This window comes from Lipotes vexillifer, unplaced genomic scaffold (assembly GCF_000442215.2).
Source record: "Lipotes vexillifer unplaced genomic scaffold, Lipotes_vexillifer_v1.1 scaffold147, whole genome shotgun sequence".
Lineage (NCBI taxonomy): Eukaryota > Metazoa > Chordata > Mammalia > Artiodactyla > Lipotidae > Lipotes > Lipotes vexillifer.
Genome location: NW_006778796.1, coordinates 4,775,191 through 4,793,921, shown reverse-complemented (window position 1 = coordinate 4,793,921; position 18,731 = coordinate 4,775,191). Strand labels below are relative to the sequence as shown.

At 41.6% G+C, this 18,731-nt stretch overlaps 1 protein-coding gene across 1 annotated transcript; it reads right to left on the bottom strand.

Annotated features, from left to right (window-relative positions):
• Positions 1-12,451: 12,451 nt before the first annotated feature.
• Positions 12,452-18,273, bottom strand: TMEM14A (transmembrane protein 14A). The gene is made up of 4 exons (XM_007451929.1): positions 18,195-18,273; positions 15,891-15,992; positions 14,231-14,318; positions 12,452-12,491 (listed from the first exon to the last, which is right to left on the bottom strand). Exons 1-4 carry the CDS (start codon positions 18,262-18,264, stop codon positions 12,452-12,454), a joined length of 300 nt encoding a protein of 99 aa, XP_007451991.1. The 5' UTR covers positions 18,265-18,273.
• Between the last annotated feature and the right edge of the window lie 458 nt (positions 18,274-18,731).

Genomic DNA, 18,731 nt, shown 5'->3' with positions numbered 1-18,731 from the left:
GAAAGTGTCATGGACTCTGATCTGTTCAAAAAATTGTCATACACCAACTATCATAGTCAAAAAGAGTTAAGTAGAAATTGTCATCTGATATTCTTGGGGACACAAAGATAGTCTTTTTTGAATTTTGCTGCCTTTCTGACCCACAGCCTAAAAACTTTTCTTCTCTTTTTTTTTCAGAGGACCTTTTTCCTTCAGGTAGTCAAACTTTTTTCCTATTCAGTTATGGAACTAATATTTATTTTATATCTAATATGGAACATTCTGTGCTCCAGGAGCTCAGTAACTAAGGATAAACAAGCCGGTTATAGTCCCTGTCCTCAAGGAGGTTACACTAGTGAGAAAAACAACAAAATGGGTAATTCTAATCCAGAATCACGCTGGCCTTGTGTATCATGCTCCTACAGATGCTGTAACAAATGACAAGTATAGTGGTTAACACAATGGAAATGTATTCCCTCACAATTCTGTAGGCTCTTCGTGTGAAATCAAGGTGTGACAGGGTCATACTCTCTCTGAAGGCTTTAGAGACGATCCTTCCTTGCCTCTTCCTAGCTTCTTCTTTTTTAATTTATTTATTTATGCATTTATTTAATTTTTGGCTGCACTGAGTCTTTGCTGATGCATGTGGACCTCCTCTAGTTGCTGAGAGTGGGGGCCACTCCTCGTTGCGGTCCACAGGCCTCTAATTGCGGTGGCTTCTCCCGCTGCAGAGCACGGGCTCCAGGCGCACAGGCTTCAGTAGTTGTGGCTCACGGGCTCAGCAGTTGTGGCTCGCGGGCTCCAGAGCACAGGCCCAGTAGTTGTGGCACACGGGCTTAGTTGCTCCGCGGCATGTGGGATCTTCCCCGACCAGGTCTAGAACCCGTGTCCCCTGCATTGGCAGGCGGATTCTTAACCACTGCGCCACCAGGGAAGCCCTCTCCCTTTTTCTTAGTTTCGTGATTCACACGCCTTTCTTGCCAACATGCTGTCACACTAATCCCAGCCAATCCTGCTTCATTTCAAAAGGTCAGAATTTTCATGAAATAAATAATGTATTATCAGTGACAGCCCTCCCTGCTCTGGAGCTCAGGCTTGTGAAGAAGGCTCTGAAAAGGCTCCAGAGCCTGACGTTGGGCAGAAATGCAGCGTGTGGCAGGGCAACCTGGATGAGTCCCAAGAGCGGCATGGTAGGGATATGAAGAAAATTAAACAGGGTCTGTAACAGAGACTAACTGTGGGGGAAGGCGAGGGGAGAGCTCTGCTCTACTTTTTCCTGCTTTAATGCAGTATAACTGACAAATAGAATTGTACAATATTTAAAGTGTATCATGTGCTGTTTGATATACACCATGAAAGGATTGCCCCCATCAAATTAATTAACACATCCATCATCGCCTTACATATTTACATTTTTTAAATACAATATAGTGTTATCAACTAGAGTCACCATGTTATACATTAGATCCTCAGACCTTATTTATCCTATAACTGAAAGTTTGTACCCTTTTCCCAATGAGAGCTGTACTTTATTTTTTTTTAATTTTTATTAGAGTATAGTTGCTTTACAATGTTGTGTTAGTTTCTGCTGTACAGCAAAGTGAACCAGCCATACATATACATATATATATCCCCTGAGAACTCTACTTTAGATAGATGGTACGAGAAGGTCACTCTGGGGAGGTGATATATAGGGTGAGACACAAAAGTGGGAAAGAACCAGACATACAAGAAGATGGGCAAGAGGGGTCCAGACGGAGGAACCAGAATTTTCAAAGCCTTAGCATGGAAAGCAGTGTCTTTGGTGCACCAAGCCGAAGGAGACATTGCTGGAGAATGGGTGTGCCATGTGGCATGAGAAGGGGCAGCAGATGGCAGATGACACGCTCCTTCAGTCCTGTCAAGGAATTTGGATTTTATTCTAGGTGAAATGGGAATCCAATGTCTGGCTTTCTTCCATAAGATTTTGCCCAGATGATACAGTATTTTGGGAGGTATAGTTTCACACTATAGCTATTTGAAAGCATTGCTTGAACTAAAGAAGTAAAATTCATCTGCTTCTGCACCAAAAAAGCATGGAGAGAAAACTGAAAACCAGTCACAGAGTGTGGATTTGCCAAACTAAACTAAATTAGCTTTCTGGAGTTTCATGGATAAGTATGCTGGTATAATTTGTAAAACTTGTAAAATAAATGAATTGTAAATGACATTAAAAGGACAGGGGTTGAGAATTCCCTGGCGGTCCAGTGGTTAGGACTCTGCACTTTCACTGCCAAGGGCCTGGGTTCAGTCCCTGGTCGGGGAATTAAGATCCCACAAGCTGTGTGGCCAAAACATAAAATAAAATTCTAAAAAAAAAAAAAAAAAAAAAAGACAGGGGCCAACTAATAACCTTAACTAAGACTACTATTTACTATTTGCTGGTATAACTCCCTGAGAAGGTAAGTGTGGATCAAAACATTTTAATAGAATCATTTAAATATACTCAGGGAGTTACCTGCTTAACCTCACCAATTCATTTCAAAACCTAAAGCAGCCCTGTAATAGTGGGAATAACTGCCTCTAATATTGTTTTTGTTTTTGTTTTTGTTTTTTCTGCGGCACGCGGGCCTCTCACTGCTGTGGCCTCTCCCGTTGTGGAGCACGGGCTCCGGACACGCAGGCTCAGCGGCCATGGCTCACGGGCCCAGCCGCTCCGCGGCATGCGGGATCCTCCCGGACCGGGGCATGAAGCCATGTCCCCTGCATCGGCAGGCGGACCCCCAACCACTGCGCCACCAGGGAAGCCCCTAATATTGTGTTTTATAAATGGAAATTTTTTAGGCCCGTTTGTGTCTACATTACTAAATTTCTGTAAATGTGTGTTTTGGAGCTGTAGTCTTCTGTTTGACCTGTAATATCTTAGCACGTGGAACAAGAATTATTAACCTGCTTTGTGCTATGGACCCTTTGGCAGTATGAGATAGACTCCTAAATCAGGAAAATATTAAAAACAGAGAATAAGATACATAGGATTACCAAGGAAACCAATTATATTAAAATATTGCTATTAAAATATTTTTAAAAACACATCTGTAGTAGGTAATATATGTACATTTTTGTTCGTTTGTTTTTTCGGTGCGCGGGCCTCTCACGGCTGTGGCCTCTCCCGTCGCAGAGCACGGGCTCTGGACACGCAGGCTCAGTGGCCATGGCTCACGGGGCCCAGCCGCTCCGCGGCATGTGGGATCTTCCCGGACCCGGGCACGAACCCGTGTCCCCTGGATAGGCAGGCGGACTCAACCACTGCACCACCAGGGAAGCCCATTTTTTGTTTGTTTGCTTTTTACATTTTTAAATAAATATTTTAAATAACAAGATCTTGTGACAGGTCTAATAACTTCTGTGATTTTGAGGTAGAAAAGAGTGCAAACAATAACAAATGGATATTTTTATGCTAAGCTTTCTTGAAACAAAGCTTCCAGTACAAGAATGTATTTGTGGACTTCCCTGGTGGCGCAGTGGTTGGTTAAGAACCTGCCTGCCAATGTAGGGAACATGGGTTCGAGTCCTGGTCTGGGAAGATCCCACATGTAGTGGAGCAACTAAGCCCGTATGCCACAACTACTGAGCCTGCACTATGGAGCCCGCGAGCCACAACTACTGAGCCCGTGTGCCATAAATGCTGAAGCCCGTGCACCTAGAGCCTGTGCTCCACAGCAGAAGCCACTGCAATGAGAAGCCCGCGCACCACAATGAAGAGTAGCCCTCACTCACCGCAAATAGAGAAAGCCTGTGCACAGCAACAAAGACCCAATGCAACTAAAAATAAATAAATAATTTTTAAAAAAAGAATGTACTTGCGCATTCACACAGATGCTCCACGCACACATACATCTGTGAAGAAAGCATGTACTAAATGCTGATGGGCTGCACTGCACTTAATTGTGAAGTTCCATATTTTAAAATTCTTTGAGAATTTAAAAACATTAGATTAGGGATAGTTAGGGAGTTTGGGATTGACATCTACACACTGCTATATTTAAAATGGATAACCAACAAAGACCTACTGTATAGCTCAGGGAACTCTGCTCAATGTTATGTGGCAGCCTGGATGGGAGGGGAGTTTGGGGGAGAATGGATACATGTATATATAGGGCTGAGTCGCTTTGCTGTGCACCTGAAACTATCACAACATTGTTAATCGGCTATACTCCAATATAAAATAAAAAGTTTAAAAAAGTAAATAAGAAAACATTAGATTAATACATAATATGTCACTGGGAATTCTTAGAGAATTGATTTTGCCTAATTTTTTTCCAATATATTTTAAATAAATTAACTTGTTTGCTTATCTAGCTATTATCTGATTGATTGGTGGATTTTATTATTTTTTTACAAAACCTTATCTTCCACTGTCAGAAACAATTTAGTTCCTGGTGTATCCCAGTGATCCTTCTGCAAGGAGACTTAAGCACAGACCTTTCCAAATCAGAGCAGCATGTTCTAGGACAGCATCTTTATGGGAACAAAGCAAACCTCACTTTATGTCATAAGCAGGACATAAAGACTTTCCATAAACCAGAAAATATATATTCAATATCCCTTAGATGGACACAGGAAAATGAACTGTGTACGAGGTTACTAGATTGACTTTCATAGAAAGGAATATCCTTAGTCTTTCTCTTAAATTACCCAAGAATTCACATTACTAAAACCCAATTTCCATGGACAACACAGAATGGAGGCATGATGCCAAGACAATTGGAGACAAAGTTCTAGAATGTAGGCTGAGGATAAAAAAAATAAAGGCATGCAGTTACTGGTCTACTTAATTCCTTTTATTCTTACACATTTTAAACAATGGATTATGCCCTTTAGTTTTTTGACTTCAAAGGCACATTTGAAAGCTGTGAAATTACCTACTGAGCAGGTTTGCCTACCTGCATAAATTCTTCTGGCTAGAATGAGATAAATGCACAATAATTGCTTTTAATCCCTCCTTAATCCCAAATAAGTGAAGAAAATTGTGATCAGAGTTCTTAGAGTCTATTGAGGCTTCTTCTTATGATTTCCCTTGAATTCAGTAAAAAACAGATTCATAAGTAAGTAGTTACAAAAGGAAAGAGAGCTGGAAAAAGCTGGTGGAGGACGATATCTATTAATACTTGTTGCTCAAAGCTCTGTTTGGTGTCATTGGTCTGAAGACATCAGTATTTTCTCTTAAGCAAACAAGTTCAGTTGTTAAAATCCAGCAATTATTCTAGAATATTTTTACTGCATGCGTAACACTTAAGTCACAGATACTAAAAATATTTCTAATTTTTTCTGTTTATAATAAAGTTATAAGTTTAATGAGACACAATTATGATTCGAATGGTTTAAAATGAATTAGCCATATTAATTCAGTCATATTTGCCAAATACCATTGTTACTCTCTCGCCTCATATTAATAATATGTAAAATTTGAACGAGTAGACTGGAGATCTACCATTATATGTTACATATATGGATATTTTATTTTAAATATATGCATGTGAGCATGCAATATGAAGAATATATTTATAAATAAATCATCAACCTGTTTTCCATGTTTGAAATTTTCATTTTGAGTTTATTTAAATTCTTCACATATCTTTCTTGGTTAGTCGTTTAATTGAAATCAAGGTTGTTTTTTTTTTGCAGTACACGGGCCTCTCACTGTTGTGGCCTCTCCCATTGCGGAGCACGGGCTCCGGACACGCAGGCTCAGCGGCCATGGCTCACGGGCCCAGCCGCTCCACGGCATGTGGGATCTTCCCGGACCGGGGCACGAACCCGTGTCCCCTGCATTGGCAGGCGGACTCCCAACCACTGCGCCACCAGGGAAGCCCTGAAATCAAGTTTTATATAAATCATGGTACCTTAGTTTTGACTTATACTTTCATATCATTGTAAGTTTTTCAAATTATTACAGAATAATGGTACATCTTTTCAGAGGTAACCCACTTTAATCTAATTTCGTTCTCTTTTAGGAGATAAACACCCCAGTAAAATATAAGGTCAAGACATTTTGTCTTGAAATATTTAACCCAGCCAACTAATTTAGACCTTGGCATTCAGAATATGCTTTTGCTTTTAGGAAATATTAAAGCATTTCCAGTTTTGCTATTCAGAATAAATTCTACCCAGGTCATCTATCCGGGATTCTAAAACTTCGAGATGTAATAGAGCCTCAGAAATTATTATGAAGAACTGACCTTTGAACGCAAAACAAAGGTGTCAACAAAGGAAACATGTTGAATGGTCCCTCTATTCGGTGTAATGTAAATGTGTGTGTGTTATCGTTTATTTTCTTTTAATAATATTTTACTGATTGTTAAAATTGATTCTAAGCAGTGTCCACTCTGAAAAGGGAACTTTATGTTATATGTGGAGTTAGGGGTGAATCAGTTCAGAAGTTCAAGAGTGAATTTCTTTCTATTTTTATAACTGAGTTTAATTTCTATTTTGAGCCCCATTCCACCAAGGGAACAAACTAACTACATCTCAGACAGTCTCCTCCCCAACATACACCCCCATGTTTTCCCCAGGGTTGTATCTAAGTCTCCAGGCACAGGGAGAGAACATCCTGTCCTCAACAGACAACCGTCCACCCAGGAGGCTGCCAAGACATCCTCATTCCCACCTAGTCTCAGGGGGACAGTCTTGCAGAAAACTGCTGCGCCCTTCATTTGAATTTCATGTGTCTTTTGACTTTGGAACTGTGCATTGGAGACACCCACTCACCTCGTGCCTTGCTGGGATGCGGAGAACTCTGAGGCGATCGCAAGCCCATCTGCCTGGACACAGCACCTAGACATTTCTACTCAATGCTTTTGAGTCATTCCGAGTTTGCAAGACGCAAGCAAACATTCCCCAGGTTCTCAGGTACCCTAAGCCACACTGGGATTCTGGCGTTTCGTAGCTTGCTTCCTCCAGCATTTGACCGGGACGAAGTGAGGAAAGGGCAAGGTTTCCTCTCTTGGATACTTCCGTGTCTCACTTCCGTTCCTTCCCCTCCAACTCTATCCCTCAACCTCAGTTCCAGAGGGTAACTGGGCTCCTTCCCAATTCTTCTAAGTCATTTGTTTGTGGCACATGTTAGATCAAAAAAGGAGGCAGGTTCTTTGGCGTTTCTCCCCAGGAGAGGTGACGTATAATTCCCCTCCCCTTGGGTCTGAGCTGGCCTCAGTGACTCACTTGGAACCTATAGAATATGGTGATAATAATATTGTGCTTAGATTAATCACCAGAAAATGCTCTATATGCCAGGGAACACCTCAAAGACATTCACTGGGCAAAAATTTAAGAACTTCTTTCCTCCATGCCCCAGATTGACCACATGATCTTACACTGACCTGGGGTCTTTACTGAGAACATCATCAAAGCTGGTTCATCTTCTGTAATGTTCAAAAACCACAATCAGCTGAGTCAGCATAATCATAAACAAAGACAGATAATCACTCTCTTTGTTTGGTACATAAATATCCCTGCAGAGGGAAGCCTTTGTCCCAAATTATAACAATAGCTGCCAGTTATAGGATGCTTACTCTCTGCCTGTGGCTTGATAAGCCCTTTGAGAACATTACCCCATTTAATGTTCACCTTAATACTATGGGATTAGTGTAATCATTCCTGTCTCCCAGATGGAGAAGTGAAGTTCAAAGGTTAAATAACTTCTTAGCAAATAAAGAGCAAGACTGGGATTCAAACCAGTTCTGTCTGTTGATTCTTTGTGGTGGTTGTTGTTTGTTGGTTTGTTTTATTTTTTATACAATTTTTAAAGGTTATACTCCATTTTACACTTATTACAAAATATTGGTGTCTGTTGATTCTTGACACACTTGCCTGGGAGCATGCGCCCTTGCCTCTCAGCCCTTGGTCCCCAGCTGACCCAGTGTGCACTTCAACCCACCCCACCCATCCCCCGACACCTCCCTGAAAAGGAAACAGCGGGGAACCTCCCTCTCCATCCTAGTAGCTCCCGCAGGAATTTCAATGTTCCTCTATAGCCCAATTCTTCCCCCTGTTCACAGGTGATGGGGCCCTAAGAAGTAGGCTCTAGACCCCAGCTGAGCTGATCAGATCCTTGCCCTGTATCTTTGGATTTGGGGTCAAGAATTTTCACCAGGTCTCTCTCCAGCTACTGTAGCTCTAATACATAAAACGTAGGAGCTACCAGTGGTCATGTTTGCCACTGTGTGAAGGGAGTAGAGATGAGAAACAGAGATCGGTAGAGCTCTAGCCTCTGGTCCCTGCTTTTATGATACAATGATGTGACCTCAGACTGACACACAGTAGGGCCATTAGACTGTCACCTTCATGAGAACCAGGGTCTGCCTGGCCTTGCCCACTATTGCACCTTCAGAACCCAGCAGGGTGGCTGGCACACAGCAGCACACAACGAACAGCTGTTGGATGATGAATGGCATATTCTGATGACATTCTATTCTTTCCTTCCCTCCTTTACTACATTATGAAAGGTCTTGACTCAGGAAGGTTAGTAAACTCTATTATTCAAACAATCTGGTTGTTAATGATGTTTTTCATTCTTCCACCCACCCACCCATCCTCTGCCCCATCATCCAACCCATGAACCAGACGCTTCTAGGAACTGAGGATAAAAGACAGAAAGACCATGGTCATCAAGGGATTTCTGGTCTTGGTGAGGGGACAGGTCTCTAAGATGTAATCAGTGTTTTCCAGGCCATCCAGCACTGAGGCATGATTGGTTGGCAACAATAACCCACAGTATTTCTCTGGCTCTAGCCCCATCTCAGAGATTTCCCACAGATTTGCCCTGCCCTCTGAGAAGCTCCCCAGAGTTCACATTCTGGTCCTGTCATAGTTGCCCACAGCTCCATGCACCCCTTCCACAGAAGGGAAGGGCAGCTCCCAGCTCTGTGTACCATCACATGGTTTGGCTGCTCTGCCTGGCCCCGCCCAGAGACAGACGCCAACCCCAGGTGGTGTTTAGACCCTCTGTCAAGGCCATCTTCAGCCATATCTTCCTTGTTGCTTTGAACCTGGCAGTCTCTCCCCAGCCTGTTCCTTGGATCCCAGGAGAACCCCGAGAACTCACACTTCTTTGCTATGAACTCTCTCCCGATCTCCCTCCTGCCCCTACCACCATCTCTCTGGCGACCCCACTGCTAAGATGATTGTTCTTGCTCTTTCCAGTCTCCTCGCTCTTCCAGGGTCTGCTTCCTTCCCCATAGATATGGATCACTCACCGTTCACTGAGGGCTAAACACATTTCATGCTTTACCTCATTTAAAACTCTCAATAACCCATGAGATTGGTGTTACTATCCCCATTTTACAGATGAAGAAACTGAGGCTCAGAGAGGTTATTTGTGCAAGGTCAAACCCAGACAAAAAAGCTTAATTTTTTCATTGCATTTCTTGTGTAAGTTCTGCAGAAGCGATGAAGTTTTATAGATTCAGTTGAGACGACATCACTGTTTAGACAGTGCCCACAGGGCTTGGAATCATTAAACCTGAATTCAGAAGACTCATCTGGGTGGAGCATTGATCACACCCATTCATCCCTAAAGCTGGAGTGAACACCGTTCCAAATCTCATGATTCAGAAGTCACACCAGGGCCTTTAAAGCTTTAATACATTACGAATAACATCAGTTTTTGCTGAGCAATTAAAAATATTTTTTATGATGGGAAATTTCATACATTTACAAAAATAGAAAGAAGTGTATAAAAAACCCTATGTACCCATCACCCAGCCACAGCACTCATGTTGCATCTGTATTTCTACCCACTCCCCCTCACAGCTGGGTTAATTTGAAGCAAATCCCAGTATCATATTATTTCATCCATAAATACTTTGACATGAGTCTCTAAAAGATAAAGATCCTTTTGGGAAAACATTCTATAATATTATTATACTTAAAAAATTAACAGTAATTCCCTTATATAAATGATCAGTCATGGTTCAAATACTCCCGATTGTATCATCACATTTAAAAAGAATAACTGCTATGTTAGAACGAGAAGCTAAAAAAGGTCTACACATTGCATTCATTTGAAGAATGAATTCATTGTTTTAAATCTCTTTAACCTTTAGGCTCCCCCTGCCTCTTTGATTTTCATGCAATTTACACATTTTCTTATAGAAATATAAAAGTAGAGAGTCATTTGAAATGTATTGATCACTTGAGCTGGAGAACAGTGCTTCTAAACTTGAATGTACATACAAATTCGCAGGGGTCTTAAAATACAGATTCTGGGGTAGTGCCTGAGTTGATACAATCTCCCAGGTGACCTGTATGGTGCTGGTCTGGGGACCACTCTATGAAGAGCAAACCTGTTGGGTTCCACATTATACATATTGTTGATTTTGCTGATTACATTCCTGAGGTGCTTCTCTGCTTCCTGTGTTTCCTGTAAGTTGATATCTAGAGGTTTGAATGAATTCCAGGTCAATTATTTTGACAAGAATTCTTCATAGGTACTGCCGCATGCTTTCTATTGCTTCATACCAGGAGGACCATCATGTCTGATTGTCCCACATTTAGTGACGTTAAATATTTAGGGCAGTCAGCCCCGATATTCCCACTACAGAGATCCCTACCGGTAGTTTTAGCAGCTATTGACATCATCGTCATCCTGATGAATGGTTCTCAACACTGGCTACACAGTAGAATCAAGAGTCCTCTTTCAGATCAATTATATCAGAATCTCTGGGGTGAGGCCCAGGCAGAGGGGTGTGTGTGTGTGTGTGTGTGTGTGTGTGTGTGTGTGTATGCTTGCACACTCGTGTACCTGAATGTGCTTTAAACCCCTCACATGGTTCTAACAGGTATCATGTAGGGTTGAAAAACCATTGGCCTAGATTACTTTTTTTCATTCTGGTTTCCAAATGGTGATATTCTCAATCTATCCTTTTTTCTTCATTTATTTTGCTGAGCTCTTAATGTGTGGAAGCACTGGCTTAGAAAATGAGCCAGGTGGTAACAGGCTACAAAATAAATCAGCTCCCATTCATACCATGAAGATACTCCTCGTCCTCCCAAAGCCACCCCCTACCCTCCCCACAGCCCTCCTTGCTTTCAGGGACCCCCCTCCCCAGGTACCTCAAGCTGTCCAGAGCCTATCACTCCACCAGGTCTCCCCCATCATGCCCCATCAACCTCTCAAGGCTATCTTGGGGAGGTGGGGATGGGCTTCTAATTTCTATGCTATTTTACTTTCTTCAAAATGAGCATGGGTTGTTTTTAAAAAACATTTTCATTTTCAGAAGAAAAGGAAAATGTGAAAAGACCCACTTTTTCTAACTCTGCACTTTTGCTTTAAATCCCCATGAGTCACTGAAAATCCTCTTGATTGACGTCTTTGGGCTACAGATGCCAGCATTAAAATACAGAGATGACTGTAATTTGGAAAGTGAAAAACCTCAGCATCCCCTAATCTCACCCCATTTCACCAGTCAAGGCTTGTCCTGGAAGGAGGATGATCTGCAAGTAGATAAAAAGAGAAAAATCTGAAAAGCTAAAAATCTTGCCACCTGTTACAGGAGGAAAGCTGGTCAGAATCTTATTCTTCTATCTTCCTGGCTTCATCACTCTCATCCTCTTTCTCTATTTAAAAAATATATCAGTTATTTAGGGCTTCCCTGGTGGTGCAGTGGTTGAGAGTCCACCTGCCAATGCAGGGGACACGGGTTCGTGCCCCAGTCCGGGAAGATCCCACATGCCGCGGAGCGGCTGGGCCTGTGAGCCATGGCCGCTGAGCCTGAGCGTCCGGAGCCTGTGCTCTGCAGCGGGAGAGGCCGTGGCAGTGAGAGGCCTGCGTACCGAAAAAAAAAAAAAAAAAAAAATTGAACACTTACATGTTAAAGATGATTTGAGTATACAGAGAGGACACTAAAATGAGAGAAACAGGTTTAAAACAGAAGTTCTTTTATTTGAATACTGAATACATTCTGTTGGCACAGAGTGTGCTGAGGATGAAGTATTTTAAAGAAAGAAAAAACACTGGTAGCAAAATACAATTAAAATGGAAAAAAAATCATTTAAAATATAACACAAATGACAAATAGATACATTAGCATTCTGTGAAGCCCACTTAGGGCATTCCATCATCTGTAGGTTGTAGTTTAATTTAAGCTTATTTCAGACATGAGTATTTGAACTGTCAAAAAAAAAAACCCCAAACCAAAAAACAAACAAAAACCACATGACATAGCAAATCAAACAGTGTATCACGATTTATTAAATACGTTTAATAAAACCAGTACCTGACAATTAGAAAACAGTAAAACCATTTGTTTAAAAAAAAAAAAATCCCTCAAACCAGTGTCCGTATTAGAGGTGACAGTGCTTCTTTTGCAGTTTCTACCATAAAATAAGACCACGGTGAACATTCCATACTGGAATTTATCTTTTCAATACAAAGAGTAGGCTCTGCCCATTACAGCAGAATCACTCAAATTTAGTTTTCAGTTCCTGCGGATTCTCAGAGCAGCAGTAAGACAAGTCTCAGGATCATCATGAGGCTAGATTAAAACAAAAGACAGGCAAGGGGAGGGTGACTCAGGAGGTGTGAGACGGAAGGGTTGTGCGTTCACCTAATCCATGTGGTACTAAACCCTGGCTCCCAGCGTTCTGCCCTGCTTCTACTCCCTGGGGCAGGGGTGATCTCACCATCCCTGGATCCCTGTACTTGAACTTCCAGACGTGACTGAATTAGCCACTTAAAAATGTTCACTGAAGGGCTTCCCTGGTGGCGCAGTGGTTGACAGTCCACCTGCCGATGCAGGGGACACGGGTTCGTGCCCCGGTCCGGGAAGACCCCCACATACCGCGGAGCGGCTGGGCCCGTGAGCCATGGCCGCTGAGGCTGCGCGTCCGGAGCCTGTGCTCCACAACAGGAGAGGCCACAGCAGTGAGAGACCCGCGTACCGCAAAAAAACAAAACAAAACAAAACAAACAAAAAAAGTTCACTGAATGAAGGAGAAAAATCAGAACTCACTGTTCTGAAAATCTGGGATGAACCTTTGTAAGAGAAAGGTTTGGAAAGAAACACAAAACTTTCAAAAACTAGTAAAGGCAAGCAACTTGAAAAACTAATCAAGGGGTGATCTGGGGATGTCATAATTACAATCTCAGCTTCTTTCCACGTTTGGGGTCCTGTCTTCTTGACCTATAAACCATACTTCTGATCCCTTCCACCACCAAGTATCATTATTAGAACAGGGCTATCATTAGAGAGCAGTCCTTTATAATCATACTTTCATTCCCAAATCATAAACATTATATCCAGCCACACTAGAAAATTCTATTGAAAAACAGAAAGGAGAAAATTACCCATTGCGTTACCACCTATAGATTACTAACAATTTGAAATATTCCTTCCTATCTTGTTTTTCGATACCCAGACTTTTAAAAAATTGAGATCACACTATATTTGCTTGTTTATTCTGTTTTCATTTCCTATTATGTCAATTATTTTCTAATGCCACTAAACAGTTTTTGAAAACATGACATGTAATGCTTGCTCAATATTCCATTAAGTGGACAAAACACCTATTGAACCATTTCCTTACTGGTGAATTTTCAAGCTGTTTCTAATTTTTCAGTTCATCATGTTTTCCACTAGAAATAAACTTGCAATAAACATCAGTCTTTGTATACATCTCGTTATTTCTTTGGAATAAATTCCAAAAAGTGAAAACGTACATTAAAGAAAATGAACATGTCGATAGCTGTCAACATATAAAGGCAGCTTCCAAAGAATTTAAAATGTTATGTTTACTTGGTAAAATGTGCTTAATCTCATGGATAGAATTACTGAGATTAAGAGAAACTTGAAGCTCCCTATTTATCTTTTTAAAAAATATTAAGTTTTTTCTCCCTTAAAATTTCAAAGTAACTGCAACAGACTTTCACTTTGTCCAACTCTCTGAGATTATCAGATTTAAGTGAATACCTTTACTGTCTCAGACAGGTAAATCCTGAGAAAAAATGAGGCTGAATTTAATTCTTTATTCTGAAAAAGGTAACTGTGTACATGTGATCAGATAGCACAGTAACGCTAAGTGTATTTGATAAAAATGTTCACTCGCACATAAATGTCAACAATTGATTGAATGGATGATATTTTAAGGTTTTATAATCATGCTGATTGTAATACAAATTACTTTGACCTTTTAAGTTAAAACTGACTTTTGCCAAAATTTCAGCACTTCAAAATGACGGCAGAGGAAAGAACAGATCAAAATAAGTTTTTCTTACCTTAAACCTGCAACCAGCCCAGCTGGCATGATTTTCTTGGATCTCTTAAACCTCACCCCCATTATGGTGGCCAGGAAGAAAGCTGTAACTAAAAACCAAAATGGTGTATGAACCAGCATTTCAAACATGTTAGCAGTGCTTGCTTGGGGAAAAAATGGATTTCATTTCAGCTTTCTAATATAACAACTATTATGTATTGGTACTGAGTTGCTATTTTCTTGAAAAGATAAAGTGCTCTATTAAAACACTTTACAAAATAGCTTATCAAAATGGTTTCTGAGGAAACAAGCATGTTAAAATCCATTCCTGAAATATCTTCAAAAGAAAAAGTCTTTTTCTAACTTAATTTCTATTTATAGAACACTCCTGGGAAGGTCAGGACTGTGTCTTATTCAAGTTTCCTTAGGAACACTAGGCAGTATACCTGGACCCACAAGAGATGGCCAATAAATGTTTAGTTAGCTGAATGGAAGGAAAAGAATCAGTTTCTAAAGTAAATCTTTAAAGTAAGACCTGATTAATAAAATAATCCTAAGAAAAGGCTGACTGTTTTTATTTTATAGCATTCCATTTTGGAAATTTGATGCCTGAAGAGTAAATAAAAACAGCCTAATAATATTAAATTCAGAAGCATTATACCAGCCTTTTAGAAGCTAAACCAATATGATGAGAGAAGCAGTTTTATGTAAGAGATTAGGGCACTGATGTCACAATTTAAGAACTTCCAAGGAAAAATCACTTGCTGATATAAAAAACATGACTGACAATAAACATACATTAACTATTTAAGTGCATATGCATAAAAAGCCCTATATATATACATACATATATATGTGTGTGTGTGTGTGTGTGTGTGTGTGTATATATATATATGTATTTTTTTTTTTTGCTGATATATTTTTATCTTCTGACATAACTTCATTATTAAAAATATCCCTTGCTCCTATTTAAAATAAGGGGGAAAAAATCCCACTTAATCTCTTCCTCTCCCTCAAACAAAGAACTGGTACAATTTGTCTCCCTTTGGATTTTCTTACACACCCACCAGGGCACTTTGAATAATCAACAAATTAAACAGAGACCATTTCCTTGGTGCAGTTTTCCAAACCTTCCCTTTATCTGTCTTTCAGCCCAGACAGAAGAAAGCCAAGCATCCTGGGGCTTTAAACACACACAAGTTTTTTCCATTTTCCCTGTGGACATTCTCCTACTATAAGCCCAACAAGGGAAGAAACTAAGAGAGTCAGGCTTGCTTTTCTAAATCTTAAGGCAAAGTGGGATCTAAAAGCTGTTTGTGAATTAAATAAAATAATGCAAGGCTGTCTCTTTTTAGATATTTTCACAGTAACACAAACTATGCTAATACGCATTTAGGAGCATTAGCAGAAAATCCAGACATAATTCCTTGCTTTTTCTAATTTTATTTTATTTTTCTAGTAACAAGTTTTATAGAAATATTCTTCTGAGTTGGAAGGCCTGGCAGCAACATCATTATTTTTGATTAGGTCTGTGTAGAAAGGAACAAGAACAGTGCTCTGTCTCCACACATGCATATGCCCACCTGCCATGTGACCAGTATCTTCTAGTACACCGAGGCTAGGTATCAAAAACTTATCCCCAAGCTTTGATTCTCCGTAACTGGGAAAAACGCCTTACTCACACAGGGACAGTTTTACATCTCGCTTGTCATTGGAGACACGGTAAGCTCCACAGCCAGCCAAAAATCCAACAGAAAGACCAGCAATCAAAGACAGAACACCACCTGGTGAAAAAAAGTACGGGCTCAGAGAGAATCCCCAAATGAAAGGTATACCTTCATCACTCCACATGTGGAAAAATGCATTTCTTCTTGGGCACTGTAACTAGACAAAGCCAAGTTAGGTATCGGCTATCCATGGATAGTTTCTAAGACATGACTGTTTCATGCTGAACCCCAAATGCGAGGCAGAGGAACCCCAGGTACATAGCAATGGGAGGGGTAGGTATGGTGATAAAGCCTGCCTTGCAGTATTGCTTCTGACAGCGACTGCATGGTCTTGGACAATTACCTGACTTGTTTACGCCCCTCTTTTATTCCCCCTATTCTTCTTGCCTCCATGTTTTTACTGAGGTTGTGATGATAAAAATAAGATGAAATGATATTTTCAGCTCATGGAGGTAGAGACGGGGGCCTATTCAAACCAAGCGATGGTTCTGTCCTAAATAATTAACAAACCTTCCAGCCTCAACACATCAGGACTCAGGAATGGACTATGACCACAGAGTAACAGGAAGAACCTGGTCACTGACGCAGCCAGCCAGCCGCCAATCCACCCCCTCCCCCACCCAGCGCCCGCCCTGCTCTGAGCTGCCTGGGGCATTGTAATAGACACGAGCACTGCAGGGTGCACTGCCAGTGTCACTGTCACCAACACACACAGTCCCCACTTCAGGGCACTCAATCTATTTAGAATCTTATCGGATTGGAATCCCTAGGGTCAAGGCATCTCTGCGTTGTTTTTTTTTTTTTTAGATTTAAATTTATTTTTTATTTTTATTTTTTTATTGAAGTATACTTGATTTACAGGGTTGTGTTAGTTTCTGGTGTACAGCAAAGTGATTCAGTTGTAAGGTATCTCTGTTTTTTTTTTTTTTTTTCTGTTGCGGCCTCTCCCGTCGCGGAGCACAGGCTCCGGACGCGCAGGCCCAGCGGCCGTGGCTCACGGGCCCAGCCGCTCCGCGGCACGTGGGATCTTCCCGGGCCGGGGCGCGAACCCGCGTCCCCTGCATCGGCAGGCGGACTCTCAACCACTGCGCCGCCGGGGAAGCCCGGTATCTCTGTTTTTTAAACATCTACAGGAAAGTCAGATTGCAGCAGGGTTAAGGACCACCCTTAAATTCAGATTGCAGCACCTCCCACACCAAAACACACAACCCATCCAGAACAAGAAGCCACATGCACTAGGTTGTAGTCTAATTCTACAGGCAACAAGTGAAGGAAGATGCCTGATAACAAGTGAAGGAAGATGCCTGATAATGGAAGTAATCCTCTCCTCCCACACCCTCCAGCAGCCCCAACACACGCACACACACACACTCACTCTCTCTCTCTCTCTCTCTCTCTCCCTTTTTCCTACCCTTCAAAAAACCACTAACAAAGGAAGTAACCCTGATAACCATATAGACCTGAAACTCAAGTCCCCCAAGGTCACCAATGTAACACTCTTAGAAATACAACTTCATTTAATGAATTTCTTAAAAATATAAGAAGCAAATATGAGACACCATGACTGCAAATGCTTTTACCTTAAAACAAAGCAAAATAGAAAACTTGATCTTTCATTTTTCTCCATGAAAATCCTTCAATTTATCAACTGGGTGTTTTTGTCTATCTTTGGATAGAGATGAAGAAACCACTTCAGATATGATATCTAAGTAATTTTCCTTTGCAACACACAGTATCAACATAATTCAGTTTTTTGACACTATGAGTGTATAAACAAACCAAAAACCTCATTTGATAATGAGTGAGTAGCCCTGAAGAGGGTAAGTCAATTAATTATGCAATTGATATTAACAGGTAAAGGGAGACCCAGATGCCCAGGCTCTGGAATGACAGGCTTTGTCCATCCAGCCCCATGGAACCCCCATCCTTCTGAGAATCCCATCCACCATGTGCTTCTTAGCTTCTTGTCCTATTTACAGACCCTCAGACAATCCTAGCACAACCATCAACCTCCCACCAGGTCGCTTATTGGCTTCTTGTCCTGCTTACAGACCCTCAGACGATCCTAGCACAATGACCAACCTCCCACCAGGTCGCTTATTGGCTTCTTGTCCTGCTTACAGACCCTCAGATGATCCTAGCACAACCACCAACCTCCCACCAGGTCGCTTATTGGCTTCTTGTCCTGCTTACAGACCCTCAGATGATCCTAGCACAATGACCAACCCCTCTTTGATGAAAAATCTGGTTTAGGCTCACCTCTCCGCTTATATCCCAAAATGCTTCCGAATGTCACCAGGGCTGCATAACCAAAACCAATCAGGTCCATTGGCAAGGCTCAAGTCTAAAGCAAGGCGGAAGAGACATATTTTACAAGATAAAAGACTCTGGGGGAGCAAATGTGTGTAAAAATGATATGCATTCCACAGAGTTACAGAAATGAATTTCTCTAACCTACTAAGAAAAGGGCAGCTAGATCTTCACTTCTCCCAGCACTCAGCTGCTGTCCCACCACCCTCATCACTCGCAAGAACGCTCAGGGCGACACCTGAGGCTGGTTCTCCTTCCTTATCTTCAAGACTTGCTGTTCCCTCAGCTGTGTACTCCCTTCCACTTCCCCAGGAGGACTTCTGCTCTGGTTAGCCGGGTCTCGTCACAGGGCCCTGATGCTGCCATCTCTGCTTTGTACTCCCGTGCCTGGAATGTTCCCCCACTCCCCCACCTCCATCCCCAGCCGCCCTCTATGCCCCATCTCCCCTTGAACCTGCTCCCCTTGTCAGCCGCCCCCCAAGCTCC